Source organism: Malaclemys terrapin, chromosome 4 (assembly GCF_027887155.1).
Source record: "Malaclemys terrapin pileata isolate rMalTer1 chromosome 4, rMalTer1.hap1, whole genome shotgun sequence".
NCBI classification, from domain to species: Eukaryota; Metazoa; Chordata; order Testudines; family Emydidae; genus Malaclemys; species Malaclemys terrapin.
The window spans coordinates 77,807,054-77,830,647 of NC_071508.1; the positions used below are offsets into that span (position 1 = coordinate 77,807,054).

The 23,594-nt window shown below is 40.3% G+C and overlaps 1 protein-coding gene and 1 long non-coding RNA gene across 2 annotated transcripts in view; one reads left to right on the plus strand and one right to left on the minus strand.

Annotated features, from left to right (window-relative positions):
* The window catches only part of LOC128836507 (uncharacterized), a 172,130-nt gene that overhangs the window by 73,227 nt on the left and 75,309 nt on the right, over positions 1 to 23,594 (minus strand). The gene's annotated exons all lie outside the window — the stretch shown is intronic.
* Positions 997 to 19,600, plus strand: API5 (apoptosis inhibitor 5). Its single transcript, XM_054026839.1, has 14 exons — positions 997 to 1,182; positions 3,394 to 3,555; positions 4,934 to 5,027; positions 6,859 to 6,924; positions 7,356 to 7,507; positions 8,107 to 8,313; positions 10,036 to 10,140; positions 11,105 to 11,194; positions 12,042 to 12,223; positions 12,539 to 12,632; positions 14,207 to 14,263; positions 15,507 to 15,583; positions 16,073 to 16,209; positions 17,380 to 19,600. Exons 1-14 carry the CDS (start codon positions 1,114 to 1,116, stop codon positions 17,457 to 17,459), a joined length of 1,572 nt encoding a protein of 523 aa, XP_053882814.1. The 5' UTR covers positions 997 to 1,113; the 3' UTR covers positions 17,460 to 19,600.

The following is a 23,594-nucleotide window of genomic DNA, read 5'->3' on the forward strand; positions in this document are numbered from 1 at the left end:
CCTGCTTCCTGCTGATGCTCTTCCCCTGTAGCCGGAGCTAGTGGGGGCCAGCCTGTTGCCAGGGGCTCCGGATGGCTGGAGCCAGTGGTCACATCGCCAGCCTGCCCGTCGCTGGGGACTGCACTGCCCGCCCAGTGTTCCAGGTCTTGGGGGGAAGGAGCCACACTGCCCGCCCAGCACTCCAGGCCTGGGGGCCACGCTGCCTGCCTGCCCGTATGGTGCTCCAGCCTGGGCTGGAGGCGCTTGGATGGCCCGAGGCTGGGGTGGAGGAAACGGGGCAGGAGGGGCGAGGTCTTGGGCAGAAGGAGCAGGCTGGGCCAGGGGCTAGCCTCCCCCAGCTGGAGGTTCACCCACTGCCCATGTCCGACACCTCTATGCTTGGCAGTTTGTAACCCCGCTTGCCGTGTCAGTTATGAAAGGGAAAAAATTGCTTGAGCCCTGGCACCTCTTTCATTACAAATTAAGCACTGTTTAGCTGTACCCTGTGGAACACACCCAGTTTACGCTAAAGCAGAATCACGCCACTCATGAGCCCCTCCGAGCATCCACACACAAATTCCACAACTCCAGCTCTGCACCTTTCACCTGTGTCTGTGCGAGGACAAGGCCTTGCTGGCTAATGACACCCCAGGGTAGCAGCTGGTGCTAAGTCCACCGCTGCAGTGCCCCGAGGCGAGCAGAGGACAGGCTCCCGGCAGGGCTGATGATGGGCAAAGGCTCTGCCAGGGGTCACTGCAGGTGTTCATATGGTGGAGGCGCCATTGGCGCCCGGGCTGGGGGCAGCTGGGAAGGGCAAGGGTCTGCTCCTGGGAGACTAGCGGGACAGCAGCATCTAAGCTGCCCCGGCCTGCAGCACTGCGCAGGGGGCGGCCCGCCGTGCCAGTCTCGCCCAGGGCGCGTTCCCCGGCGGCTCTGCGCTCCCCCGCCCGGCCGCAGTGAGTCCGCCGCGCCTGCAGGGGTCGCTGCCGCGGGAGGCGCGGGGCTGAGGGCGTTCGCTCGGCGGTAGCAGTCGCAGCGTCCGTGGCGGTAGACGCCTGAGCAGCAGCCGCAGGGGAAGCAGCCCTGAGCCGCGGCGGCCTCGGTTCCAGCTCCGAGTCCGGCCCTCGCCGCACGATGCCGACCGTGGAGGAGCTTTACCGCAACTATGGGATCCTGGCCGATGCCACCGAGACCGCGGGGCAGGTGGGTCCCGGCCGCGGCCTGCAGGGCCCCGTAAAGCCCCGGGCTCGAGTGCGGCGGCTCCCGGCCGGGGGGAAGCTGCGGGGCGCAGGCCGGGAGCGGGCGGAGGGTAGAGGGGCGGCTCGCTGAGGCAAGGGGGGACCTGGGAGTGGGGGATCGGCCTGGGGCTGAGCAGGTTGGCGGGCAGCGGGTTAAGCAAAAAAGTAACTGATTAAAATATTGCTCACGCCGCCAAAAGCGTCCGCCTGGGCCGGTGGCGTTAGCGGTGAAAGCCTGGCCCGCTTCTCTTCCCCGCCGTTTGCTGTTGATGCAGACCTGGCCTCATTCAGTTGGAGGAAACTCGACCTTGCATTTGTTACACGCCGCTTCGATCTCAGGCATAAAAGGGTTTTGCAGCCAACGTTTCCCCAGGACGTTGAAGGCCTGACTTCCAGAAGTGCGTAGCGACCACTGCTCCTGTTCCGTTTTATTGGGAGTTGTGGGCAGCCATCACCTCTGAAAAATCAGTTCCTTGAAGCTCCCTCCTGCTTGTCAGGCCTGTGGCTCTCTCTTAAATGTGGTGTTCTGGCGTTTGAGTTATTAACTCAGTCTCAGAAAACAGACCTGCCTTGATCGGTGTTTGGCCCAGAGAAACTTGTGACAGTCATAAAAAGAAAAAAGACATGTCTTGCGTCTTTTACATTTATTATTGCCATCCAGAACAGGCTGTGTTGGGTAAAGCATGGAGAGTAAGGTGTTAAAAATAGAATTCAGTTCATTTTCTTTAGAATAAAGTATTCGGATTTTTTGTTCCTATTATAGTATGTTGTTTGGGAGACTTCCGCTAGCATTTTGAGGTTTCACTCCTGCATAACTTTACGTAAATAAGTAGAGTTAAGCATGTGCAAAAGAGCTTGCAGGATCTGGGCCTGTGTGCAGTGCACAGCTAAGCAGATGTAGGAGTGAAAATGAAAATAGCCAAAGTAAGTAAATGACAACTGGTGCATAATAATTGAGGGATTACTGGTCAGAGAGGAAACTTATTTCTAAGTATAGAGATTGTGTACAGTAGTTTATTTAAAAGACAGGTGGTAGGAACAATATTTGAATAAGACCAATATGATTATTCATCTGTGAACTACTGTCACTTAGGGTACGTCTTCACTACCTGCCGGATAGTAATTGATCTATCAGGGATCGATTTATCGCGTCTCATCTAGATTTATCTAGGGATAAATCGATCCCTGAATGCGCTCCCCGTCGACTCCGGAACTCCACCAGAGCGAGAGGCGGTAGCGGAGTCGATGGGGGAGCCGCGGCCGTCAATCCTGCGCGGTGAGGACCTGAGGTAAATCAATCTAAAATAAGTCGACTTCAGTTATGCTGTTCACGTAGCTGAAGTTGCGTATCTTAGATCAATCCCTCTCCTCCTCTCTTCTCCCCCCCCCCCCCCCCAGTGTAGACCAGCCCTTACAGATGTACAGTTTGGGGACAGAGAGATTGCTTGTCCAGTTCTGGCCAGCAATCGTCTTTAGGGCATGAAAAGAAAAGTTTCTCAGTATAATTTCTTGGCTTGCTAGATTAATAAAAAAAAAAATGCCTTGGCAAGGCCAGGTGAAAGATTAAATGTCAAACTTCATCTGAGAGAGAAACTAATTATTGTAGTTCTTGTATCTTTTACAAACAATTCCTTCCCCTGTCCAGATAGTAGGCTCCCAGGTTCCGATCCTGCCATAGAACCCTGATAATCATGTGGAACTCTATCAACTTCATTGTGACCCTGCTTGTGTTTAAGGGTCTGCTCATATAGATCTGATTGTAGCATTTGGCTCTTAGATGGTATAAATATTTAACATTATTCAGCTGAACAGAAGGTGATTTGTTGGTCCAATTGTCTATTAAGGGCCTGATCTCTTACTGAAGTCAGTGGAAATTTTGTCACTCAAAAGAAGTAGAATACCATAAGCCATTTCCTACCTTATTGGTGGTTTGGACAGTAATTTTTTTCATTAAATGACGCCTTTATTTTTGGTCAATAATTTTGTTGGTTTGATTAGTAGTCAGCACAGTTATGTCAAAGCAAATTATGGTCCGGTTAATTATATGTGAACTTTTTGTAAATAGGTTGCTGTATTAATGATTAAACTGAAGTGCAACTGAGAGTAAACAGTCCTTTCTTGGTTCTAGGGAAATCCAAAGTATGCTCTGCTTTATATAGTCTGTCTTCTCTTCTAGCATAAAGATGCGTATCAGGTGATATTGGATGGCGTAAAGGGAGGTGCCAAGGAGAAGAGACTAGCAGCACAGTTTATTCCAAAGTTCTTCAAACATTTCCCTGAGCTGGCTGATTCAGCTATCAATGCCCAACTGGACCTCTGTGAGGATGAAGATGTTTCTGTAAGGATACATGCTGGACATTTTGTAGCAAGCTGCTATATTGAGTCTTATTTTGTGCTCCCTTTTATTCCTTTCCCATTTTATATAAGTATTTTTTTGCAAAAAATTGGACTTCAGTGTCCATATGTTTCCAAGCATATTATGTCTGTGTGTCATAAAATTATAATTGAATTAATAATACGTTACTGCCTTCCTCTTATTTCAGTCAAAACAATTCTGATCACTTTGGGTGAAATAAGTTGATTCCTACAGAAGCTTGTCACTTAGCTCATGATAATGCTTATGCAAATAATGTCTGAACACATTGTAATTGGACTCATCTTCTATCACCAGATAAATCTTCCTTGGGTTTTTTTCTTCACTATCCCTTGTGACTCTACCCTTTCTAATTACAGAAAAAAATTATCTAGCCAGAGACTGAACTAAAAATATTTTTCATATCCCTAACACTTTTTTATATCAAAGCACTTTACATGTATTAAGCCTTACATCGTCTCTGGGAGGTAGGGAAATATTTCTCCCATTTTACATTTACACATTGGAAACATGAGGCACAAAAAAATTCAAAGACCTGATTTTCCAGCAGTTCTCAGCACCCAGAACTCCAATTTGCTTTGATGGAAGTTCTATAGGCTAAGCACCTCTGGAAATCAGACTTAGGTGATTTGCACAAGGTCAGACAGGAAATCTCAGCTGTGCTGGGAAGAAACCCCAGTATTTCTGACTCTATCTTGTACACTAACAACAATCCCATCCTTTCTGTTTTAGCCAATAATACCTATCTAGAAGTGGTCGAAAATGATCAAATAAAGGATGGAAGCTGTATTATTTTTAATACAAATTTGGTTCGTGAGGTTTTGATCAGTTAGTGATATTTTTTTATGTAAGTGTTCAAAGAATTTGTTAAAATGGCATTTGCCCAAAAATATTAGGCTCAAAATGAAATCATAGTTATTTTATAATCTGCAAATATCTGTTTATAAGACTTCTCCAAACCATCCACAGATGTTGAAGTTTGAGCTGTCACTAGTGTCTGATTAATAGCTGGGGCAGAGACTTTTCAGTATGGAACTAATGGTGCAGCAGAGTTAAATCAGAAACCTCACATGGGTTCTGCAGTTTACATCAGAATATGCAATTCAGAAAATTTGAGTTCAGCATTTAATTCAGGGATGATACAGGAAGTAGAAGGTAGCAGAAGTCACACACTAAATCATCTTAGTCTTTGTTGGCTTAGATATCAAACGCGTAGTTTTTTCTCATTTAGCTGTTTTTCTTCTGAACCTTTTTAGAGTCAGTGCAGTCTCAATCTTCCTGTAATTATGTGCTAAGATTTTGACTCTTCTGTTCAGATGATGACAGTATTTCATTTTGACAGATCCGACGCCAAGCCATCAAGGAGCTGCCTCAGTTTGCCACAGGAGATAATCTTCCCCGGGTGGCAGACATACTGACCCAGCTTCTGCAGTCAGGTAACATGCACTGATGATTTCCTTGCCTATTTCCTGCTGGTGTGTGCTTCTCTTACATGTATGTTTGTGGCTGGTTTGGTTGAAGAGAGTTACAGTTGTGGAAATTGAATTCTTCCTCTGTTGATTCATTAGCTTGTTATGTAGCAATCTGCCACAATTGTCTTCATGTCCTATTTTTGCTCCATTTCTTTTCCCCTGTTTTTCACATCTTACATCTGCAGTGCAAATATGCTAGCCTCCAATTCTGCTGGGAAGTGACTGATTATCTTAATTTAATGCAAAATGACTTAGAGTTCTCAGTATTTTTGTCCAGCTTTCCATGGCCTGGAATACTCTTGCCCTCAATACAAGAGCTAATGAACTTTTCATATACTGGTGCCCTGGATCTGTCTTGAATCAAGTGTCCATAGGGATCGTTTATTTCCTAAAGGCTCTGAAAGACCAATGGATTTGTCTTCTTTGGCACAATTTAAACTTTCACATTTTCAGTGCACAATAAATTAAAACGTTTAACATCATTCAGTATTTCATATACAGTAACTCCTCACTTAACGTTGTAGTTATGTTCCTGAAAATGCGACTTTAAGTGAAACTATGTTAAGCGAATCCAATTTCCCCATAAGAATTAATGTAAATGGGGGGGGGGTTGGGTTCCAGGGCAGCTTCCCCTACTCTGCAAGCTCCAGGGGTGGGGGACCTCAATCCTCAGCCCGCCCACTCCACTCCTTCCCCCAAGCCCCTACCCTTGACCCTCCTCTTCTCCCTCCCCACCTTCTGTTCGGGAGGGAAGGGGGAAGCGCGCCTCCCCCTCCCTCCTGCCCGGGACAATCAGCTGGCTTGCAGCGTTTAGAGACAGGAGGGAGCGGGGAGGAGCGAGGACTTGGCACAGGCTCCCCCTGCCTCCTGCCTGGGGCAATCAGCTGCCTTGCGGTGGGAGGCAGGAGTCCTCGCTCCTCCCCCCTCCCTCCAAAACCCCGCAAGCCAGCTGATTGCTGCAGGCAGGAGGCGGGGGGAGGAGTGGGAAGGCACTGATCTGCAGGGTCTGGCGATGGGGGGGGCATAGGGAGGTTGCCAGCTGTGGAGAAAGCAGACAGCCAAACAACGTAACAGTGGAGCATTGCACAACTATAAATGAATTTGTTCTCTGATCAGCAACGAAACAACATTAAGCGGGACAACTTTAAGTGAGGAGTTACTGTATAATATATATTAGTTTTTGAAAATAAAGAAAACCCCAGTGGCTTTGTAGAGAGCTAAATATTTACTAAATATTCAGTGTTATTTTGTAAATGCACTATTTTAGTCTCTCCTAGTCAGTAAATGGGAAATGTTGCCTTTCAGAAGGGACTTGCATTTTGATGCCACTTTGCAGCAGAAGCCCTATTTGATACAAAATTAGAGGGAAAGAATTTGCTTCCTCTTTTTGGAAATCACTGGAGAACTTCAAACTTGTTCTAAAGTAAATCTGTAAAAAAATTATTCATCATTAATATATCGGTTGGCATCATTTTGGTTACTACAGGTTTAACCATCTCTTCAGCTAACCAAAATACTTAGTTATGATAGTTAACTTACAAAAGTTTGTGACTCTGGTTTTTAAACCTTTCTATTGGTGAAATTAATTTTTTCATTTCTATTTTGTATCTTCACTGTCAGGATGACAGGAAATATTTGTTAAACATTTAAACTCTGCAGCGACTTGCTCTTTGTAACCAGATGTCAGGAGCAGAAACCTTTTTGTATTATGCTGGAGTATTCTTTTGACCTCTTATTCTTGCCCTTACTTCAGCGTTTCAGAAAGATGCATGACTTTGAATTTTCTTTCCCCCAGATGATTCTGCAGAATTCAACTTGGTGAACAATGCTCTGCTAAGTATATTTAAGATGGATGCTAAAGGTAAAGAACAGACTCTTTATATATAAATGTTTTTAATGTTTACCAGTCATTGGTAAGTCTCAAGGAGCGAGGAATAGTACTTGTATCTGCTGCAGGGCAATGTAGAATTTTAAGCAAACATTATTACTTGCTGTTCTGAGTCACAGATCTTGAGCTGCTTGGCTTATATAAATACAGATTCATTATAACTTTGGAATAGAGTGGCACCCGAAATGTGTTGTTTTATATGCAAACATACAGGAAGGCATGCTCTTTCCCTTTAAGAGCTATGTGTTCTGCTGTGCTGTATGTTTACCTTGTTTCTAAAACTAGCAATTTTAAAATAAGTTCTGGAGCTTTTCCAATTTGGAAAGTAGTTTTCTTTTTACTGTATATCATAATTATAAAATTGTTGAATGGTTTGCATTAGTTGAATTTTGTTTGCATTTCAGGGACACTGGGAGGCTTGTTCAGTCAGATTCTTCAGGGAGAGGATATTGTGAGAGAACGAGCCATCAAGTTCCTCTCTACAAAACTCAAGACCCTGCCTGAGGAAGTGCTAACAAAGGAAGTAGAGGAGCTCATATTAACTGAATCAAAGAAGGTAAGTGTTGTATTACACTCCAAATTTAGGTTTTGTTAAATCAGCTTTTTTTGTAATAGAAATGTTTCCAGTATTTAATTATTTAAAACACCATGCACAGTTATGGCATATATACATGATTCTGTGATTACCCTGCTATGTTTGCAACCCAGATGTTACAGCATTATGTTAGTGTGTGAATGCGAAAGCAACTATTTTTTCCACTTTTGTTTATAGTCTATTTTCATTGTCCAGACTGAGAGAAATGCCAAAATCAAGAAAACCGACCAACCAATAAGAAGTAAATAACATGGTTAAAGTTCTTTCAGTTTTAGGCATTAAGTTTTTGTTAGTAATCTAAGGAGACTTGATATTTTAAAATTATTGGCTGCGCAAAGTGAGGTCCTATGCTCAATTTGATGACATTCTGTCTGTGTGACCCTCTAGTTACTTTAACCCAGAGGCATATACAGAGATACTGTATGTTTTCCCATTTTTTAAAATGCAGGAAGCTAAAACTGAACGATAGTATAACAGTGTGATTTACCAACTTAAGTGTAATAGGAGACGGGTATTGCAAATTGCCTCAGTGGGATTCTGTTTTCTGCTTTTATTTTAAGGTCCTTGAAGATGTGACGGGTGAGGAATTTGTCCTTTTCATGAAGATATTATCTGGCTTAAAAAGCTTACAGACAGTGAGCGGGAGGCAACAACTGGTGGAACTCGTAGCTGAACAAGCTGACCTGGAGCAAACCTTCAATCCGTCCGATCCAGATTGTGTGGACAGACTCTTGCAGTGCACTCGACAGGCAGTGCCACTCTTCTCCGTATGTATTTCTTTCCTTTGTATAGTTAGTACCATATTAAAGTTACTGACTGTAATGTCTTTAACGTCATGACTAATTGTGTCAGAGTGATTGCACAGCTGTGACTTATAGTCAACAGTTTCTCTAACCTAAGTCTTGCATGAATTTTGGACTGATCTGTTCTGGAGCAGTTCCATTCAGATTTGTAAACTTTTGTGTCTTCCCTAAGTTCCTGCTTTCTCACACATTGAAGAATTTGATGTGAATGATGTCAGTCTCCCACCTCTATTCCTCGGCATATGTGGTATTTGTCTTGGTGTGTTAGCTGAGAGAATTGAAATTTTCTTTATTGGTTTTGGAAAATAATCTTATAACATGACTCTAGGCGCTCTCTCTCTAATAATCTCCATGCTCAGCAATTTCTAGGCTTAATTTAGTAAAAATAACTTTCTTCCATGGTTACAGAAGGTTTTTAATACTATTATTTTTGCTCTTTGTTAGCATCCCTGGCAGATGGGCAGTTCTGTTGCATTGGCTCTATGTGCCCAGTGCAGTTTTTAGGAATTACTCTTTCAGAATCAGGGGGAAAACATCACAACTCAACATTATAAGAGGGGGTATGAGAAATGAAGTATGTCCTTGTGGTTAAGGCACTGGATTATATTTGTGGCTGTGTCACAGACTTCCTTTGTGATCTTTGGTAGGTTATTTAATCTCTGAACCCTAGTTCCCCAATTTGTAAAATGGAGAATCCGCTGAAATTCTAACCCTTGCACTGATTTAACTGTTTTTGATGCACTTCTCCACTGCAGGAGATTTTGACAGTCTGTTAAAGGAAAATGTGGTGGTTTATTTTCATATCTATAGCACAGAAGGAACTGAGCAACTTCTGAGACATCCTGTGCGCAAAAGAGTTTTGTCAGCTTTTGCCCCAGTCTTGCAAGGGAAAGTCATTATAAGATAAAGGCAGGATTTAAGGGCATGGGCAGGGACTTCTGGCCAAGTGAAAGCTCCATCTCTCAGTTATTTCAGACACAGATTACCACTTGTATTGAAAGAGAGTCATTGAAAGGAGGCTTCAGCCTAACTTCAGAAATAGGTTAATAACTTCTTTTTAAAACACTGACACTTGCACAACCAGAGTAGGATGAGTCCTTGCAAAAGTTCCTGGCTTGTGTGTCGTCTTTTTTTTTTTTTTTTTCCTCAGACTTTGGAATCTTGTAACAATCCCCTCTTTAGACATAAAAAGTGAATATTTGCCAGGTATACTATTAATTATACGTGGTAATTATATATACCCTCATATCCACTGGGCTGACCTAGCACTATCTGCTGTCAAGAGAGAGCTGGGTTTGAATCCTAAGCTCACCCTCTTGCTCCATTCTCAGTGAGGGTTAGGAATATTGCAAAGGTGAGAGCACAGAGTCCAATAGACAAATGTTCTGCTAATAGATTTAAATTTAAACATTGATTAACTCAGTCGATTGCCAGGCATATTGTAGTAGTTTAAGGCCTGTTTTCAGGGAAACGGAACTGTTATAGATAGGAAAAAATAAGCATATGCAATTTTATCACAATCCCCTGTAGCCTAGGCACCACTCTTAGCTGGAAGGGCCCATGTGTTTTGAGGGGGGAAATTGGCTAAGGGGTAGCAAAATGATGGGTGTCCATTGGGCAGGGAAGGTGGGAGAAAATGAAATCAAACTTCTGCAATAACCTTAGTGTCTTTCTGAACTTTTACAGAAAAATGTTCATTCTACAAGGTTTGTGACTTACTTCTGTGAGCATGTGTTACCAAACCTCAGTTCCCTGACTACTCCAGTGGAGGGCCTTGATATCCAGTTAGAGGTAAGCTAAGCCTGTAAGAGCTAATAAACCTCTAACATACACATCATAGTGCCTATTGCAGAAGTGAATGTTTCTCTGCATAACTCTCTGGGATTGTAAAAACTACAGTGTGTTTTCCAGCAATGTGCTGGTCTACTGTTCTGTGGCTCGTCCAGTTAATAACATGAGGAAAGACCACAGAACTCCACCAGCTGATGGAGCTGTGTTGAGCAGAACCTTCCTTCTAATGCCTAAGAGTAAATACAGAAAGCAAAAGCCTTGCCCTAATTAAGAGGAATAATGACTATAGTCATTAGTCATATGGTGACCTCACTGAACTCTCCAAGCTGTTGCTGTTCCTTCACATTGTTTTCCATATAGCCCCCTTAGAGTTACCACTTTGTCAGCAATGTGCTTGTGCTGTGCAAAAAACAAACAAACAAAAAATGAAAAATTCCTGCCTGAAAGAGCTTACAAGCTGAAAGACAGATCCAGATAGATAAGATTCACTGAGAAGCCATGAGGGAATAACTTGAATACCTTTTTATATTCATTATTTTTATTGTGTCACTTCTTGTGGGCATCATGGAGGGAGTGTAGCTTTAGGAGGGACTTAAATGCATTGAGGAAGGAGGCTTGAATGAACATCTGGCAGATTGCAGACAGGAGATTCAGACAAGCTTAGTCTGGCATTCACTGCATAACAATTGTTAAAATACATGAATAAATATTACTGTCACATGTTAATTTTCATTAGTTCGCTACAAATCTCTGCTACTTAAAGCCTCCATTAAAGGTAAAATGTCTCTCATCTGGCATGAGTTGTATTTTATAGACTTTCCAAAATCATGATTGATGTTTGTGGCAATTGAATGTTGCAATATGCTGAAGAAGCCATGTTAATGCTGCAATTCACTTTTATTTAAAATTATGCAACTGTGTGATTATAACTCTTAGCTTTACCAAGAGCTGTTCTTATTTGTAGGTATTGAAACTACTTGCTGAAATGAGTTCGTTTTGTGGTGACATGGAAAAGTTAGAATCAAACTTGAAGAAGCTTTTTGATAAATTACTGGTAAGGCAGACTTTTGCTGTGATACAGTAATAAAAAATGCACTCCTCAAAGTGAGGGACCTTCAGTAGCTTATTACCCATTTATTTTGGTCCCTTTCTGTTGTAAAGGTAGTTACCCCTGGTTATTCTTCTGTTCAAGACAAATAAGTGCAAAGATCTCTTTGCCCACTTTGAATCTCAGTAGCATTGCAGAACTGGATGATTTCTCTACACACCATTTTTGATCTAAGTTTAAGAAAGTAGCATTGTTTGTGTTCGTATGATGATCTTAAAATCCGTCAGTGCTAGCAGTAGTGGCAGGGCTACCACAGACGCTTACTGGCTCAGAGCAGGTATAGTTGAGATGCTGATAAAAGTGTTGGTAGCTGATCTGCAGTGGCCTGCAAACAAATGATAGTAACATGGAGCTAGTGCAATGAAGGGAGATTGTTAGAATTGTCAGAAAAGATAAGGCCCTATGTAATATAGCTTAAACTAGTTTAGTTGGAGTCTGTACAAGACTGCAGTAGAACCTATAGAAAAATGTTAGTTGGTCCTCCCTGCAATCCAACAATGCACAGAGTGGTACTAATAAATTAGGTGGTTGCCGGACTGGCTGTTTCCAAACACTGAAGTTACAGAGAAGTTTTGTACGATCATACATCCAAGAGAAACTGTTAAATAGTTAGACTGCTAACCTGCTTACATATTTAGCTAACTGATTTGGTAATGCTGTTTATTTCCTATATTGAGGTTTTAATTTTCATAGCTTTGCCCTCTTGTGAAAGTGGGTGAGATGCAAAGAGTGGAGAAAAGGGAACAGGTGAGTGAAAGTGTCTCATGTATCTATTCTGCTTGGTGTTCATCAGGAGTACATGCCACTCCCTCCAGAGGAAGCAGAGAATGGGGAAAATGCTGGCAATGAAGAGCCCAAGTTGCAGTTCAGCTATGTGGAGTGTTTGTTGTATAGCTTTCATCAGCTGGGGCGAAAGCTTCCAGACTTCCTCACGTCCAAGCTCAATGCAGAGAAATTGAAAGACTTCAAAATCAGGTAATGTATGAGAGACTGGAATGATCACTTAGCTGCAAACCTAGCTGGAATGGGCATTTTGGAAGTGTTAATGTAGAATATTATTGATCCTTCCTCTGCTGAACTGTTTGGGTGCGGGAGAAGAATAAATCAGATTAGTAAGTAAAATAATGAACTGATTGACAAAATGTTTTCAGCATTTATTTCAAAATAAAAAAACCTCTTGTCATATCATGGTTTTCCTTTTGCTTGTGCTGTTCTTTCACAGGAATGGGTGTAGTTTTGTGCTTGGCTTGGTTGGGCTTCATTAAATACTTAAAATCTTTTTTCTGTTAGGCTACAGTATTTTGCCCGAGGGTTGCAGGTTTATATACGGCAGCTTCGTCTGGCACTTCAAGGAAAAACAGGTGAAGCCTTAAAAACAGAAGAGGTATGTATTCCCCTGGAGCAGTTCTCTTATCAATTCTACTGAAATAGCTATTGCAAACCATTATAAATGCCAACCTTTTTTGCTGAGATGACTAATTAAATGATACTGGGAAATGACTGTCTCTGTGCTGCTTAAGCCTACTAAATGAATGTAGATTGACACTGCATTTCAGGCAAATACTATCCATACAGCCGATAGCAAGTATTTTAGAGGCGAGAAAGCTCTTGTCGTTTGAATAAACTTTTGTTTCGTGGTCTGGAAAGTAGCAAATGTTTTCTAGATTTAGTAAGTGTGAGATGACAGCAGGTATGAATGCACCATTCTCTTACCTCTACAGACCCAGGTTCAATTCTCCTCATGTGCAAATGAGTTGCAACTCAAATTTGTTATTAGTATTTCTCGATACTACAAAAGTACTAAATTAAGTGCCGTTGGCCATGTCCAAGTTTGGCCAATGTGTTGCAGGTCAGCAGTCAAGGAAGCTGAAAGAGCTGTATGAGGGCACAGGACCACAGTGCCGGAGGGTTCTGGAAATCAGGACTGGGGTGCACTGATTAGCAGGGAGTGCAGCAGATTGGGACTGAGGCTCATTAGCAGAGCTGTACAGTGGCCAAGCACTAAGACAGTGAGGGCAACAGAGAAGATTGAATTGGTTTAGCAGAGCTGCGGCGGGAAGCTGGCATAGTACATTACCGTACTGTTGTTTGTCTCTAACCAGTGCTGTCAGTCACTTTCAGGAGCATTAGCCTTAATTTTTTTTTTTTTTTTTTAAATGCAGTTTGCTTTCTGGTATAAAGTGTTGGCAATGTTCAGTGTCCTGGGCTTGTTAATGTGACACTCTTGCAGTTCTCTAAGCAGTTAAGTTTCCAATCTGTTGCAGCACCAATCATGGATTTCAGAAGCAATGTTACTCCACATACAACAAACCAGTGATGCTAGCTTCCTAAGTCAGTATCTGATTATTCAGTAGTTGTGCCTGATCCTGGCCAGTCTTCCTTGCATATTGAAACAAGACAGTGACGGAGAGTTTTCTGCATTTGCTTCAGTTGTGCTCTCTTGACTGGGTTTGTATTGCAAGCCTGAGTGGGTGGCAGATAGATACATGGAGTGGTTGCATGACTGGCAGTACAGGTAATTTCTGGAGATGGGGGACAGTTCTAAGCCACAACCACATGCAGCTAGATGCAACAGGTCACAGTTGAGCTTTGGCTTTTAGATTATAGTAGTGTTTTGTTCACCCACAGATTATGTCTTTTTGGCCTAGTTACACACCATACATTTCGTTTTGAATGAGACAGCTAAAAGTGTTGAACAAAGAATGGTAGGAAATTGGAGATCCTGGAATTCTATAGCCAACTGAATTTCATTAAATGCAGAATTACTGAGAACTAAAAATTATAACAGCTAAGTCATGTACAGAAATGTGCTATAGATCTCTAATCAAGGCCAGAGAAACTTATTAGGAAGTGTGCAGTAAAATTCCAGTACTTTTGTCTTCACTAAATGCATCTGATGTAATCTCAAATTACTAGAATAGCTGGAATTAAAATTGCTGTATTTTTCCTCTTTTGCAGAACAAAATTAAAGTGGTTGCCTTGAAAATAACTAATAACATCAATGTTCTAATCAAGGTAAGCCTTAAATCTTCTGTTATGTCTAAGCATGGAACAGGTCTGTAATAGAAGGATCTCTGAAAAGGAAGGCTCAGGAACAAAGAGCTATTGAGAAATTTCCCAGATGGGGATCAAATTTTATTGTCAAGACTCTGCACTGTCATCTCTACCATGGAGTAAATCAAATTCAGCATTGGCACTACGTTAAACTTCTTCCCTTAAGTTTTTGTTAATTTTCTGGTCTGAGGAGATGAATGCTCCCCTGCTGTCATGCAAGTACATTTCCTTTGAGAATTCTCTGGAGCTACATGTTAGCAACTAATAATGGAAATTAATAAACAAAAGGCTTATTGAATTGAAAATAACAGTGACTGGGTGACTGAAATCCATTTCAGTACTCTACCTGCTCACTGTATAAAGTTTGTGGCATCATTTTCAAGACATCCAGCCACCTTGAATTGGGTGAATTACCCTGCTGAGGAGCTGGACTTTTAAGTGTTGCAGCCCTTTGTTTGTAGGCCAATAGATTGATGATTCAATATCATGAGGGGAAGATTTACTTTAAAAACACTATAATGGGTCAGTTGTCCTTGGCAGTGTCATTTTGATCAGAAATTTTGGCCAATTGTACTATAACAATGATGTTCAGTTTAGGATTTACTTGCTGTGTCTGATTTCAGTGGGTTTGATGGAGTTTACAGTATATTTAAGCATAAAAGCAAGTTAAGGATTGAGCAAGTCTTGCCTCGTAACATTCCATTCTTTGGTATTTATAGTTAGAGATATATCCCTGAAATGTTGACTTAAGGTTTAATGTAATGTTTTTAAAGCAAATTGTTTTGATTATACTTTCCCTTCAAAGTTCCTACCATGGCACTCTAGTGTGAGCCAATTCTTTGCTCATACCCATGCTGCTGCTTAGCACTGTGGTGGGGATAGCAGAGATCCACACAGGAGCCATTGTAGTCATGTACAGTACACATGTTAATGTATTGTGCAGAATCATAGCATGAGATACTTCTGTTAATACGAAATTAGAATTTCATATTAGAGTGCATGGAATAAAGTAGCTGAATTTAAGTGGTTCATCCAGGTAATTCTTGTTTCTGGATCCTAGGATTTAAGTCATCTTTGATTTTAAGGAGGTTGAGGGAAATAAGGAAGTATGATTAATACAGACTCATAATATAGGTAAGATTATGTAGTGTTATTGGCGTGGACTTCATTTTGTGGTAAAATGTCCACAATTTTGTTTCTTTAGGACCTTTTTCACATTCCCCCTTCTTACAAAAGCACAGTTACGCTGTCCTGGAAACCTGTACAGAAGGCTGACGCAGGGTAAGAGTTACCAGGAAATCTTGCTTAATGTTATGTTGTTTCATACACACATCGTGGAATCTTTATTTTGTGATGTACAATAACTTGTCAGTATGTGTTGTTCAGCACGAGCTATAAAACAAAGATTTGCATGCAAAAAGCTTAGATAGAATTAAGGTTACAACTGCATAATAGTACCTTGTAGTCATTGTGCATAAGTGATAGTCTCAGGATCCAGTTTGCCACACTGTGAGCCACATAGCAGCTCTAATTGTTGGCGAATGGTATAATGTGTCAAGACTTGCTGGGATGATACAGTAGAAAATTTAATCAAAATGAGGATCAGTCTTTTAGGAAGGCTCTACAATACCATCTTCCAGAGTGTCTTCCTTAACTACTCTGCTGGCTTATAAGCACTAATCTATGGGGCTGAGCATACGGTGTCTGTATTTATTACTCGGGGATAGTGCAGCATCGTTCAAAGACCTCTATATTTTCTTGCCTTTGTAGTCAAAAAAGAACTAGTGAAGATACAACCTCAAGTTCACCACCGAAGAAGGCTCCAGCAGGACCAAAAAGGGATGCCAGGCAAATATACAACCCACCCAGTGGGAAATACAGTAGCAACCTGGGCAACTTTTCTTATGGTGAGTTGGAGACTTTGGAAGAACCTTGCAGTGTGAATTATACCCCTCTGGGAAGGATGTCAGTTAAGCAAGTTCCTTTCCAGGTCCTCAGTCGATCCAGAATTTGCTGTCATGATTTTTTCCATGTAATTGTATCTATATTTTTTTAACCACTGGTCTAATAATAGGATAGGCTGGTAAACTTAATAGCTAAGCAACTTTGCAACGTAATTTTAGCAGCCACTGGTCTCTTGCAGATCTGGGGATTAAATTGTTTGAAAGCTAAGATTCCACATTATATTATGATTTAAAATAATTTTCTGTTCTTAACACTGAAAATTCTGTTGTCATCCCCAATATTGTAATTTTTGTCATCACCAATTTTAAACATGGTAGGCAGACCTTTAGGGTTACAGGCTGTTTTAACTTTTAATATCATTTTAGAAATTATAGCTGGTAATGATTCTATTCATCTAATTTGTCCCCGTGTTAGTGCAGGATCCGCTGAGGATGGTAAACTTTGAGTTCCTCATTCAAATATGTCTAATTTTAAATATCCAAAGTTCTGTCCTTCCCTTTGTAAAGTTAAGCTTAATGTAATTTTAAAGGCTCAATATTAATAACTATTACAAGGGGAGGAAAAAATAGTAGGGGGCTAAAACATTTTGATGCATTAAGGCTTCCATTGGGATCAGACTCTAGATAGGCTACTAATGGAAGCCTGAGAAATCTTGACACTTTGGTTCTTCCAGTGAGATCAAACTTATTCTTAATGAAGCTAAATGAAAAACTGACTCCAATATACAAACAGTTCATTTATGTCCTCTGGTTCTTCCAGTGGCGTTGGAGCTTTAAACTGAAAACATTAAGGTACCAATACAGCAAAACACTTAAGTATATGCTTAATTTTAAGTAGGTGATTAGTCCCATTTGAAGTCAGTGTTTGAGATATGTTATGATGAATAGGCAATAAAAACTCTTAATAAAACTGATAGAGAACCTTTCAAACCAATATACTATAATCTTGTCAGAAGGTTTTAAGTACTGTTGCGTAGATGGGGTTAGCCCAGGTAATTGTACCTGAAATAATAGAACAGCTGTAACAGGCATGATAGTATTGCAATTTCATTTTTAATCTGCTATTCAAACACCAGAGACCTGTATGAGATAAATGTTTGCATTTATTTTCAGAGCAGAGAGGTGGTTTCCGGGGTGGCCGAGGGAGAGGCTGGGGAGGACGAGGTAATCGCAGTAGAGGAAGAATCTACTGAACAGACCATTGCATTCTCCAGAGCCATTATGGGGTAAAACACCAGTATAAGTGAAAGTACTGCTCATCAAAGGATTGCCTGGAGTACTGTATCCCTTCAAGGACTGCCTTCTGCTAAAGACTGACTTAAATGTTCTTTATACCTTTGTATGTATGATCTACTTTTCTAACGGACTACAAACTTGTCCATAGTGAAACTACAACTGTATTTTTGGATGATTAGTCAGCAATTTTGAGTTATTTTAGAAGTGTCTTCAGGGTTTATTCAGAATTGGAAAACAGCATAGATGTTTTATCTGAAACTACATCTTGACAGTTTGTATATTAACCTAAAAATCAGCTATTGCTCAACTAAAACTATATTGTAATTGAGTTTATATATTAAATAATGGACAGGAAAGGGATGACTACAAAGGTACACATCCGTTAAGATTGACAGCTGCAGTAATCCTTTCCTCATCTGTAACAATATCTTGCAATATGTGGAGAAGAGTACCATTATTAAATTAGCATTTGTTTACTCTTTATAACAGAATCGTTGACTATTCAGACAAATGCTGGATTTTTAAAGTCTGTAACATGGACACACAAATTTTTGCTTGTAGCATGAAGCAATCATTTAACTTAAAGTTGTGGAGAATGTGATGTTTTTGTTTTTGTACAACTTGCTCTTCTCCCTACACTGTAATGCAAAAGTGGTGTTTTGCAAATGGGTTTTTAATGTTCAGTGTGAATATGTATGCATATGCCATGAAATTTCAGTAAAACAGGTTAAAAAAAAAAACTAGAAGTACTTCAGGAGTGGGAAAAGTCAGATGCAATGATTAAGATTTATAGATTGGAGTTGGACAGCAGCAGTGGCCTGGCTCTTTCCTGTGCATTTGAAGATTTCTGGGGTGGTTGGCACTTGAAATTTTAAAAAAAAAAAAAAACAATACTAACTGCATTTTAAAAATACACAAATAAAATTTTATTTTGGGTACCACTGAAAAAATCCAGCTATGTTGTTTGATTCAGGTGGAGAATTAAAGACTCCGTACTAGTTTGTTCTTCGTGGTAACCTAAGATTTTGATTTAACAGTGGACACCCAGTAAATACAACTTTATTTAAGAGCAGATATGGCACAGAGATTTGGTTTTGCCCCCCGCCCCAACTTATTTTCACCACTTTAACTTTTTTGCTTTCTCCTCAGGTCATTCTAAAGATTGAACATTGTAAAAGGTGTGGTGAAAAGTTGGGGGAAGGAAGAAATATTAACAAATGCTGTTGACATAAAATAGCTTAGGCTTTAGAGGACTGAAGATTTCCCTAACATTTATTTTCAATATTTTGATGACCGTACCCCAAACCAAATGCCTAAAAGTAATGTTTTCCTACTAGTTTCATGTGTATTTGTGAGGAATAGCTTGTGAATCTGACACAGGTGTCTTCATTAACATTCTCTGATATTTATCACTGCAGTCGGAGGAATGCAGCATTTGCATTTCTGGAACTAGTGCAAGATCCTGTAGAAAACTGGCCATTTCTAAAAAAAAAAAAAAAAAAAAAGCCAGAACAGCAAAACTACAGAAGTTGTCTCCAAACTTGATTTCTGTGCAGCTTTGGAACAGTGATGGTAAACTTTGGACATTCCATAAGCACTTAAATTGAACTTATTTTACTGATTACAAGACACTTGCTAAATTCAGATGGTCAGTAAGAAACTGAGCAATTAAAATTCAGCTTTCAAATATAAATTGACATGATCAAAATGTCATTTTGAAAATAGGGGTCGAACACAGGATCGATGTTTATTTCCAGGTGAAAATTCAGCATGTTGCACATAGGGCAATAATTTGTATTATTTGAAGATTTCTTAATCAATTTCAAAGCCTATTTGTAAGCACATTTATATTCTAATCACTGGATGCAAGCAGTTTCTTTGCTCACTGAAGTTTGAATGAGAACTTCTGAGACATCTTTTTCAGAGACTGTGTGCAGCTTCAGCAAAGTTCTTGCTGCCTCAGAAATACCTAGTTTCCCCCTCTCCTTTCATTCTCAATTTCTGATTCAGTGAATTCTTTTGGAGACACCTGTTCACCACCTTGTTCAACTGTAAACGTTCCCTTATGCTTTTGGAATAAATTCATTTTGTAATTTTGGTTGAGTGGCTTACTGTTTCATGATTACTGTAGTTTTAAACAGTTTCATACTTTAAGACCATTTTGTGATGGCTCACTAATGGGACATTACAGTATCTTATAATTTTCTAATGGCTTTCATTCCAATAGGATCTCCCTGATTATTTCACAAATATAGAATTAATTGTTTAATCTACAAATTAGAAGCAGCCACCATTAAGACAATGTTGTAGCTATTTAACTCTCTAAATCAACACTACAAGCAAAGTTTCAGATAGGAAATGAAAGATACACCTAATAGAAAGAGCATGAGTTTAGGTCAGCTGAATGCAATGATCCATGCTACAATTCATAGAAATGTTGGACTGGAGGGGACTTGAAGTCAGCATCCAGCCTCCTGTGCTGTGTCCGGACCAAGTAAACCTAGATTGTCACCGACAGGTGTTTGTCCAACCTGTTCTTAAAAACCTCAAATTATGGGGATTCTACAGTCTCCCTTAGAATCCTATTCCAGAGCTTAACTACCCTTATAGTTAGAAAGTTTTTCCTAATATACAGCCTAAATCTCCCTTGCTGCAGATTAAGCCCATTATTTTTTGTCCTACCTTCAGTGAACATGGAGAACAATTGATCACCATCCTCTTTATAATAGCCCTTAGCATGTTTGAAGACTTATTGGGTTCCCACTCAGTCCTCTTTTTATCAAGTCTAAACACGCCTATTTTTGTTTGTTTGAAACCTTTCCTCCTAGGTCAGATTTTCTAAAGTTGTCATTTCTGTTGCTGTCCTATGGACTCCCTCTAATTTGTCCGTATCTCTCCTAAAATGTAGCATCCAGAATTGGACACAGTATTCCAGCTGAGGCCTTACCAGTGTCAAGCAGAGTGGGACAATTATCTCCTGTCTTTTACTGATAAAACTCCTCATAATACACCCCAGAATATTAGCCTTTTTTGCATCTGCATTATATTGACTCCTTCAATTGTGATCCACTATAATCTCCAGATCCTTTTCAGCAGTATTACCATCTAGCTAGTTATTCTTCATATAGCTGTGCATATGATTTTTCATTCCTAAGTCAAGTTCTTTGCAGTTACCTTTATTTAGGTGGGATGCCAGTATAAAAGTAGCATATAACATTGTAGATCCAAACTCCCATTGGCAGTGACTAGATTCATTAGCAGCTAGAGGCTATTGAAATGATCTCTGTGAAATGAGTTTACTTCCATCTACTCTCTGCCTCATTTTATTTGGTAGGATTTTCAGGCCAAGCAAATTCTATCAAGTAGTCAGACTTCCAAGAAGCATGTCTCCACTTTAGAAGAATCTTAAGGCCCTATGTTGATTTGGATTTAACTTCTGTGAGCACATTCATTTGGCCTCCAAGCTTGTTTACTATAATTCTCTGTACCTATGGCTGATGTTTCATTCCTTTCTTAAAAAGAAAACTACCTTAAATTGATTCAGATTAAAACAGCCTATCTGTTCAGCAACACAGGCTTGCTGAGACACCATTGCTGTGTTTTGCTCTTTTCTCTGGTTTCCAGATGCCTATAGGGTCAAATTTAAGGTTTCAGACCTCCTCAGGCTACTGTCCAAGAGTCTAAATCAAACAGAAGTACCTTCAGAACAAGGAAGTGTATGTCAAGTTTCCTGCATTCCAGAAAAGTTCAGTAAAGAAATCATAGGAAGGTTCAATGATATTGGGTACTGCTGCCAGTCAGCCACACAATACCTTCAGAAAGTGCACTGTTGAGCATGGCTTGGGATGCTTGAATGTGTTCTGTTACTACTGTGATGAGAGGTAGGGAGTGGGAAAGATTTGGATTTTCCGTGTAGTTCAAAGGCAAAGTTCAGTTTCCTTCCAAGAAGACCAGCAATGGTTTAATGTTTCCATTCAACCCAGAAAAGGCAGCGCAGCAATCTGCACAACCTTGTAAACTGAGCTGGAAGCTACACTTTGGTTTGATTTTAATAGGGAAAATATAGCTTGCAGATGCCAATTTCACCAGGCCTACTGCAGTCACCATTCATAAGGCTTCAATGCTTTGACTGCACACAGTGTCCTAGTAATAAAATCTAACAGAATTGTCTCATTACAATAATTATGGCACTGTATGCTTTAAATCTCTAGGTCACTTTGCTCAGGTAATGAAGGAGAAGGAAAAAGTGCTCTGTAAATAACTGCCTCTACAATGACATGTCAACACCATCAAATCCACAGCTAGTAGTGCAACTGCATATTTAAAAGCTTTTCAATATCATTCCACATACCTTTAAGTTGGTGATCTTAGGGGAAGCACTGACCTTAATGCCCTGTAGTACTGAAGTAGCAGAACTTGGTTTTCCACAATAAATCAGAAACAAGCCTTCAAATGTGTAGCAGAGCACATTTCAGAATCTGATGCCACTATTAGTGAAACAGCATAATGCAGATGCTTCTATATCCATCAGGCTATTCTCTGAGTTTGAAGATGGAGAAGGACAGAATATAGTTGTGCACATATTCAGATTGAGCATTCAGCAGCAAGAGTAGGTAGCTCTAGCAAAGGATTAGACATGAGCAGGGGTTCTCAAACTGGGGGTTGGGACCCCTCAGGGGGTTATTGGGGGCATGAGCTGTCAGCCTCCACCATTAATAATGGTGTTAAATATATAAAAAAGTGTTTTTAATTTGTAAGGGGGGGGTTGCACTCAGAGGCTTGCTATGTGAAAGGGGGCACCAGTAGAAAAGTTTGAGAATCACTGGACGAGGGCTATTCTGCATATGGAGATCTGGATTCCTAGCCAGGAGGACGTTATCCATAACTATGAAGGTGCCAGTAGCAATTCCTTATTTAAGGTTCTCTTCAGTGCTTCTTTTAAAGCAGGAATTGAACTTATTAGGTGTTATAGGAAATAAACTTAATTTTCTGAAGATTAAGAGAATTTGTTAAATTTGAGTTAATTGGTGTTAATTTTAAGAAACAATCACTTCTGACTCCAGTGAAAGTTTTTGAGCCTTCTACGCTAACAAACACAGTAGCTTGTTACTAACCCTTCAAACCTACCCTGTCATTAACTCGTTGAAAAAGTTGAGACTAGCACAACCAACACAAACCACATGTTGCAACTTCCATTCTGCCTTGTGGGAGCAAATTTGGGGAAAGGAGATTCTGAAATTCTGGTATCCCTGTGAGACCTGAGTCAAAGTTGTGGTGTGTGTAGTATATGGTGGTTCTGCTGTTAGCAAAGTCTGTGCCTATGCATGGAGGAATGTGAAGAGTATGTGCTGTTGGATGACTGAACTTTTCATTTATTTTGTGGTTTTGTTAGATGTTATATGTTAAGTGATATACAATGTAGTGCTTTTGTATATGCATATAATTTAAGGAATTAGAATTATTGTATTTTAAATAAATTATGATTAGCTTCCATCTCTGACTAGTAGTAGAAGTGGCATTAATTTACATTAAAGTGAAGACAAAACTAGACATAAGACTGTCACGTTAAAAAAAATGAATACAAATGATAAATCCCAGGTCCAGCAGTCCACAATAGAACAAGCAGAATGCAGAAAAATGCCTTTACAAAATCAACAATATTTAATCTTAATGTATGTGACAGAATGGAACCACAACTCCAAAACTTGGGACAACCAAGTTATCTTCTTAGATGACTAAATCCGAAGTCTTATGCCTTGCCTGTTTGAAATGGGTAAACTGTACAGATTCAAAGTGCAGTTTGCACAAATGGACTAGATCTACAATAAAGTTTGCATCAGCGTAGTTATGCCAGTTGCTAAAAAAAACAAAACAAAAAATTGAAGACAAGACTTTAGCTTCCTGTCCACAAATGGTCAGGAAATGTTTACAACTTAGTCATGGACCTCAAAGCCTATTTATTGTAGGAATGGCCCAAGTCACCTGAGGGACCATTTCAGCCTACCTGATATTACCTTCCTAACCAGCTATATTCCACAGATATGATGGAGCTATCATTCTCAATGGTGAGTGTTCTCAAAATAAAGACAGAG